Genomic DNA, 8,412 nt, shown 5'->3' on the forward strand with positions numbered 1-8,412 from the left:
AAATTAACTAAATTTAAAAAATTGAGAAATAACTTTTTAATGGGACTAGTTACATTTAATTCTTTTTAACCTTTACATACACAATTGTTTTTCATTTTTTTTTTATAAAAATAACACAATAATTTTGGTCAAAAATAAAAATTGTAATTTTTGTAACTTTTCATTAAATAAAGTTAATAGGGTTAAAGCCCATTATAGAAACTCTTATTTAGCTTTGGAAGCGGTTTACCACCAAATGGTGGGCGTGACGTCCTCACAGTTGACATGCGCTGGCTTCATTGACCCTCCATAGATCCCCAACTCAACAATAGATACAATCTATAAGATTCGGTTAGGGCTAACAAATTAAGAAACAATCCTTTATGAAGATTTCCTAAGATCTGCAATCAAAATCATAAAAGCAAATAAACCATTTACGTCCTAATTCCAAGATGGAGAAGGAGAGACCCACACTTCAAGTTAGAGGCAATTACCTTGCTCGTGATACTGACAGAGGGAAGCAACGAGAACCACAAAGACCAAGAACAATAGAGAAAAAATTTCTCTTTGTAGGAACTGGAAAGAGAGAGAGAGTTGCCCCTTCCTCCTCCAATCTTGCCATATTGATCATCATTTATCTTAACATTATTGGTTTCCTAGGCGATTTAGCTAGTGGTGGTCTTGAAATGGCTATCATTTATAAAAAGCTTCAAGAAAGAGCAAAGAATAATTTATAAATTTTAGGAATATTAAAAATTGTAAATTTAAAACAAATTAATTAACATGTTTCAAATCTTTTCCTGTTAATAAAACATTTTTAAAATTTAATTTAATTTATTATTAAAATTTTAAACTACTAAATTTCTTAAATTCTATTCTATTTTGTTAGTCAAATAGTCACTTCATCCAAATCTTATAGATAAATAATTATATATGATATATTTAAAACACATATACATATATTAAATTTAAAATATAAACACTACTTTTTAAGAATAAAATAAAATATATCAGAATAAATAATCAAGTAATTTATTAGAAGAATAATTATATATATATATATAACTTGCTCACAGCGCAGGCTTACATCTTATTTAGAATAATCAATGGCAATTAAACAGAAAAATTAGTGGGTGATGGGGATAATATAGTAATTAATCAACATTCCCAGACACACATGCATCGAGTTCCTGACTCAACACATTCAGCAGATCCTTTGTACAACAGATTGCACAATTTCTCACAAGCTCTCACTACACATTTCCCACCGCTCCCAGGAAGGGGTTTCAGTATATTGTTGCATATATCAGCTTCTGCTTGCTGCATCACCATTAATCCTGCTGCATTATATAAATAACAATTCCATTAGTCTTAATTAATTACCTCAATTATTTTTATTTACAATACAAAGTTAATGAAAACTTATTTAAATTTGATTTATCATGAACTCAATATATAAAAATTTACATCTCATCTATTTTATATGTACATTTCAGCCTATACAATATATCTTAGATTCATAATAGATCAGATTTAGATAAGTACATGATAGACTCATATTTAAAATATGAAAAATTCATATATTTAAATTTAAAATTCATAATAAATCTGATTTAAACAAAAATTTTACAATGCAAGAAAACGCATAAATAAATAAACCTGTGAAAACAAGGAGAAGAACAAAGAAATGCTTGAGAGGAAGAACAGCCATCTCTAAAATATAACTCTTCCTTGCCACAAGGAAGGATGGTTTATATAGAAGTCTTTATATATTTTTCTTCCATTCTCTATTAATGCTTGTATATGGTTAAAATAAGTAAAAAATAATCCCTTTTAAATTATGATATTGAAAATCACCTAAATTAATAGAATTAGATATTTAAAGTAAATAAATTAATTTTAAATAATGTGTAAAATTAGTGCAGACACCTGACATTACCTAAATTGAAAAATAAAATCCTATCCTTTGTCTCATCAAAAAGCTCGATTTGTGCCGAGATTTAATGATTCATTTATTATTTTTTTTATAAATTTTAAATTTTTTTTATTGGGGTTTCTTAATTATAGATTTTTTTTTTAGTTTGAATGGAAGAAAATTAATAGTTGTTTCTTTGAAATTTATAATTTATAATTATTATTTTTATATTTAATTGATTTTAAAAAAAAGCACTTTCAACCTCAAAATAATAACGAATTTCCTTCATATTTAAAAACTGATAACTATTAAATTACTACAAATATTTATAGCATGGAAAATTTATAATATGGTTCTTGATTTAATATTATATTACACTTTAATCTCTTACCTTTGAGAAATTAATTTAGTCTTCAAATTTTACACTATATTATCTTTTAGTCCCTATATTTTGAAAAATAAATTATTTAGTCTCTAAATTTTGTATTATATCACACTTTAATCCCTATAGTTTTAATGTATAGAATAATTAGTTATTGGGTTAATGAATAGAATTGTTATAAACATTAAAATTATATAGATTAAATTATTCTACACATTAAAATTAAAAGGCTAAATAATTCATTTCTTAAAATTTAAGGACTAAAGTATAATATAATACAAAATATAGAAATTAAATAATTAATTTCTCAAAATTTAAGTGTAATATAAAATAAAATCTAGAGAACAAATTATAAATTTCCCTTATAACATTTAATCGTATGATTACATAATTAAGTAAATATTTTATTCCTTCATATCTTAATTTTCTTCTTCTAATGTTCAAACACCCTACTCAGAGTATACTAATACCCGGATGAAATCAACATAATAAAAAAAATAAAACCTTTTAAAATAAATTATAAAAGAAATAGAGAAGATAACTTTAACACTCCTACCAACAATCTAAAATCTTATTATTAAATATATTGGAGGATTTTTTTTAAAATAAATTATTTAAGCACACATGCTACGTATGTGAAAGTAAGAGAGACAAAATAAGTTACAATAACTAGAGGACAACTTATATGACAAGCCTCCTATTTAATCCAGCTCATCTCAATCTTTTACAGGATGACTCTTGCATGGGTCTATATATATGGTTAAAATAATTAAGTAAATAATAACCCTTTTAAGGTATATATTGAAAATAGCCAAATTAAGCTTTCTTTGCTTTTTTGGATTTGCTATATGTTTCCAAATACCTTCATCCATTCATGGCATGTGCTTTACTTGAGATTTAGGTGTCCAGATTTTCTTTGATGTGATTTTAAAGGGGGTATTAAATAGTTTTACAAATAATTAGGTATTTAAATTAAATAAATTAATTTTTAAAATATGCATAAAATTAGTTTAGAACCTATTTATCACATATATCTATATTTATTTATACATATAAAGCAAGTTTTTTTTTATTTTTTATTTTCTGATGTTGCTACGTCGTATATTTTCTTTTAATATTACCATGTATCACTTCCTATAAAAGATTAATTTATTAATTAATGAAAAAATTAATATATTAATTAATAATTATTTATTATTAAATGGTAACTCTTTCCATACAATTATTATTGAAACATTATCAATACCATTCTTACGTTTTTTTAATAATTATTTTTATACTTTTACTTGGGGTTTAATAATTTATTTTAAGCAAGCAACAATACTTTTGAACTCTAAATTCTATTTAACACATTCTACCACTCCTATCATATATAAATTTCATCTCAAAAATTTGGAAAACCTAGAACACAAGATCTCATGAGAAATTCATAAAAAAAAAAAAGTCTCATGAGATATAGATTAAAGGTTAATGTTCTACATATATATATATCGAAACTATCTTAAACAAAACCATCTGAATTAAAATGTTTGACACAAATTATCAATATCCTTTGCTATTCAACTTATCAAAATGTTAGACATCACATTTACTTATTTCAACAATATTTATTTTATTTTTAAATTTCCTTAAGTTTCCTTTTTTATTATTATAAATTTTTTATATTTATTCTATTAAAAAATTTATGCATAATATATTATAATATTATTTCAAAATTTAAAATTATATTATAAAAATTATAGAAAAAAGTCCAAAAAAATGACTTCCGGTCTCATGCTTTGATACTTTAAGATACTATACTGTGTTTTATTTTTTGTCAATAGTGTTTATCGCCGTTAGCTTTTTTTTTTCACCCAAGTCGAAAGTGATGGAAGTTCAGTGGCTTTTATAGAGATGATAGGGGTTTCTTCTTGGCTTGCTTGTTTTTAAGGCATGGGTTACCAACAATTCCTTCGTTCCTAATCTTTGATGGGTAGCTTCGGTTCCACTCAGTACTTGAAGAGGCAGCGTTGAGCAAACTTCTTTGCTTTCTGCTTGAGTGTAGAGCTAGGTTATTGGTAAGGAAGGGTCTTGGGCTTCTATTGCTGGGCCTGTACTTTGGGATGGGTCTTCCATGTAAAATCAGGTTTCAATCCTTATATTTGTGTTGTACTTGCTTGGGCTTTTATGCAATGACAAAATTGCAGATAAAAAAAAAAAAAAAAAAAAAAACTTATTCTTAGCCTAAAAAACAAGGCTCATTGGACCAACAATACTATCTCATAGGGCAACAGCACGCGGTTGGAAATCTCCAAAAGCCGAGAATGGAGCACCGATTGGAAGGGGAAAAACTAAAGGCTTGTGCAGTTGAGAACATGTCTTGAACTGGAAAAAAAAACCTCATTATACCTAACGAAAAGCTCTGGTAGTGAAGACCCCAATCCTTAAACACATATCCAAACGCATAGATCTACTGTCACTAAGCACAAACAGAGGTGAAGCATAGAGCCAAAGGAGAACCCACAGAGTAGAAATCATGGAAGCATCTTGCCAGTATCAACAGGCAGAGGTCAGCGATAATGGGGCTCTTTAGTGTCTTACTCGCGCCTTCTGAGCCAATCTCTGAGATCGCACCCCATAAGCAAACCACCAAACCAATGTCAACCAAGATTGGTAGAGCACAAGTCGATGCAATATGTTTCCATGACCATATTTATCTTAATTATTACTGTCTCCAAATATAATTAATGATAAATACAGAGATAAATTTATATATGACACTAATTTAACTCTTAATATATATATATATATATATATATATATATATATGTTTTTTTTTTTGTGCCTATATAGTAGGGCAAAACTGCTGTTAAAAAGAAATCATTTTAAATACTATTAAAAAATAATTTAAAAAAATAATTTTATTATTTAACATTTTTATAATTAAATTTTATAAAATTTAATTTAAATTTTTTTAATATTCTCTAATTAATATATTTAAAAAAATATTTTTTCTCATTGTCAAACCTTTATCTAAATTTATCTCCATATATTTTTAAAAGCTATATTGTTTATCCTTAGAGACAATTTTTCTAAATCTTTTAAAATCAAATAAATTTATTTCTAATAATAATTTTTAACAAATAGATTATTTTCTCTATTTATTAATTTCTCAATATTACTATCATTAATTTTAATTTAAATTAAAACATATTTAAAGTATTAATTGAAATTAAAATAATTTAATTAGAAAAGATAATCACGGGTGAAGCCATTAAAGATGCCACTTAATTACATATTACAGGATCATAAAAGGAGAAGGCTTTATTTTATAAGGAAAGCCAATGCCAACTCTGCTCGGTGAAAATGATGTGGGACAAAGTCCCACTTTGTTTTCTTCGTCTTTTACATGTTAGTATTTTTTTTTTTCTTTTTTTCCATGTTATTATCGTTTAAATTCGTAAAGTTTCACGAGAAATTTATATAAAAAAAAATCTCACCAGAAATAGATAAAAGGTTAATGTTTTATATATATATATATATATCTCAGTTAAAACCATCAAAATTAAAATTTTGACACAAATTATCAATATCTTTTGCTATTTAACTTATCAAAATGTTGACATTACATTTACCAATTTCATTATTTGAAAGTTAATTTTTAATGAAATTATTAAATATTTCAACAATATTTATTTTATTTTTAAATTTCTTTAAATTTCCTTTTTAATTATTTTAAAATTTTAATATTTATTCTGTTTTAACAATTCATGTATAATATATTATAAATTATTTCAAAATTTAAAATTATATTATAAAAATGATAAATAAATTGTGCACTATAAAAATAGGCATTTTTTCTCAAGATACTATATAAGATTACAAATTTATGAGAAGTGGAAATTTGTTTGTGCCACACAAGATTATAATGTATTTGATACTTTTTTTTATATAATTATGAGCAATAATTAAAAGAATTATTATATCATGAAAATTTTTATAAATTTCTTCATTATTACTTATAATCTTGAATAAAAATAATGATATAGGACCTAAATATAATTAATTAATTTAATATATATTTAATTACAAACCTAAATAAAATTAATTAATTTAATATATATATATATTTAATTAACAATTTGAAATAAAAATTATTTTGTTTATTTTATTATTTTAATTGCATTTATTCAGGAAAAAAAATATAAATATTAATTATCATGATAGAAATAATTATAGATGTAATAGCAGCAAATTAACCTAACTTTTAACTTCAATACTATAATACATATTAACATATACTCCATATGTAAATATATTTTTATTTTTTTTATTGTCATTATACTTTATATTATTAATATCATTTTATTAAATAATATTAAAAAAAATAATGTTCAAATATTTTTTTAACATATTAAGAGGATATACAATTTTTTTGTTATTTTAAAATGATGAAATTGCTCGTATGGTTGAACTAATCTCAAATTATTTTATATCTTTAATCTATATTTTTATTTTTAATATGTATTTTATTTTCTATTAAAATTATTTTTTATTTTTATAATATTATGAAATCTTATTTTGTGAGATAAAAAGTTCATATAAATTAATAAAAATAAAATTTGAAGCAATTAACAAAAAATTTAAAAATTATATTATTTTCATATGTTAAAATTAAAAATTATTTATATATTATTTTATGCATTAAAATTATTAATAGCTTCGTACAAAGCCCAAACAATTCCCTATTATATATACATAAAGAAAACAAATTTTCTTATGGTATTGTCATGTGATACTCTCTATAAAGAGTAAGTATTTAATTCTCTTTTATGTGATTTAGTTCTCTTTTTTTTATTTTTCTTTTGAGTATCATTATTATTACCATTACTACTATAATTTTTATGATTCAAATGGTTATTTTATTTAATAGTTGGATTCTCAAAATTCAAGACTTTTGTGATTAAATTTGTTATTTAAAAAATTATTGTATTACCTTTTCATATCAAAGATAAAAATAATATTATTTTTTTTATTTAATGTTCATACATCTTATAGTATGCATATATTTATCATGGATATATTTTTTCTTTTTCCCAAGTTTTTACTGTATTTCATCAAATGTTATATATATATATATATATCATAAAATATTTTATTAATATCAAAATGGTATTACCTAATGACAGTATTAGGTATATTAAATTAATATTTATTTTAATAAAAAAATCAAATAAGTCTCTGTTAATGAGCAAATAAATTCAAAATTAAGTTTTGAGCTAAATAAATCCCTTTACTTTCTAATTAAGATTGAAAAAGTTTTAACCTAATAAAATATTACTTTTCTAATAATAAAATATATTTTTCTATTTTTTAAATATTAAAAATTACTTATATTTTTAATTAAAATAAAATTTAAAAAAAATTTGAAAAACATGATAAACAAAAATTATTTAATATTAAAATTTTTATTTTAGTATTTTACTATTAAAAAATCATATAAAATAATTTTTTTTTAAAAAATGATCTATTTGGCTTTAATTAGAAAATTTTGTCCTTATTAAATCCAAAGCTTGACTTTGAACTTATTTAGTCCTCAACTGAAAGTATAGAGATTTATTTGATTCCTTTTCTTCATTTTAATTCTCAAACTATTATAAATATACTTTTTAATGTTTTTTAAGAGTTTTATATTTCATTTACTTATAGAAAATTTCAAAATGATATATCTCAAAATTAAAAAATAATTTAAAATTATATTTTAAAAAATAATATTATAAATATCCAATATTTAGCTGGTATATATAAAATAGAATTAGCTATTTTCTAGGAATGAAAAGGATCAGACATCAAATCTTGTACCTTGTCTCATCGAAAGTAAAAATTGTATTTTATAGTCGTGATTCTGTATAAGATAATTTACATAAAATAATAAATTAATAAAAAAAACTTATATTCAAATAAATCACATAAAATTATAAAGGTTAAACAAGCTTTTATTTTTTTATTAACTTTTCATTTTATATAATTTAATTACTTCATCAAAAGACTCAATTCGTGTGTGGAGATTAATTAAGATAAATTAACTAAATTTAACAAATTGAGAAATAACTTTTTAATGGGACTAATTACATTTAATTCTTTTTAACCTTTACAT

The 8,412-nt window shown here is 22.6% G+C and overlaps 1 protein-coding gene across 2 annotated transcripts; it reads right to left on the reverse strand.

Moving 5' to 3' along the window:
• Positions 1-987: 987 nt before the first annotated feature.
• LOC131180264 (putative defensin-like protein 160) lies at positions 988-1,718 on the reverse strand. Of its 2 annotated transcripts, none has more exons than XM_058147870.1 (2): positions 1,639-1,718; positions 988-1,319 (listed from the first exon to the last, which is right to left on the reverse strand). In XM_058147870.1, exons 1-2 carry the CDS (start codon positions 1,688-1,690, stop codon positions 1,138-1,140), a joined length of 234 nt encoding a protein of 77 aa, XP_058003853.1. In that variant the 5' UTR covers positions 1,691-1,718; the 3' UTR covers positions 988-1,137. The 2 variants fall into 2 exon arrangements, with proteins under 2 accessions (XP_058003853.1, XP_058003854.1); XM_058147871.1 differs by having other exon boundaries at positions 988-1,316; positions 1,639-1,702.
• Positions 1,719-8,412: the final 6,694 nt, after the last annotated feature.

Source organism: Hevea brasiliensis, chromosome 5 (assembly GCF_030052815.1).
Source record: "Hevea brasiliensis isolate MT/VB/25A 57/8 chromosome 5, ASM3005281v1, whole genome shotgun sequence".
Classification (NCBI taxonomy): Eukaryota; Viridiplantae; Streptophyta; class Magnoliopsida; order Malpighiales; family Euphorbiaceae; genus Hevea; species Hevea brasiliensis.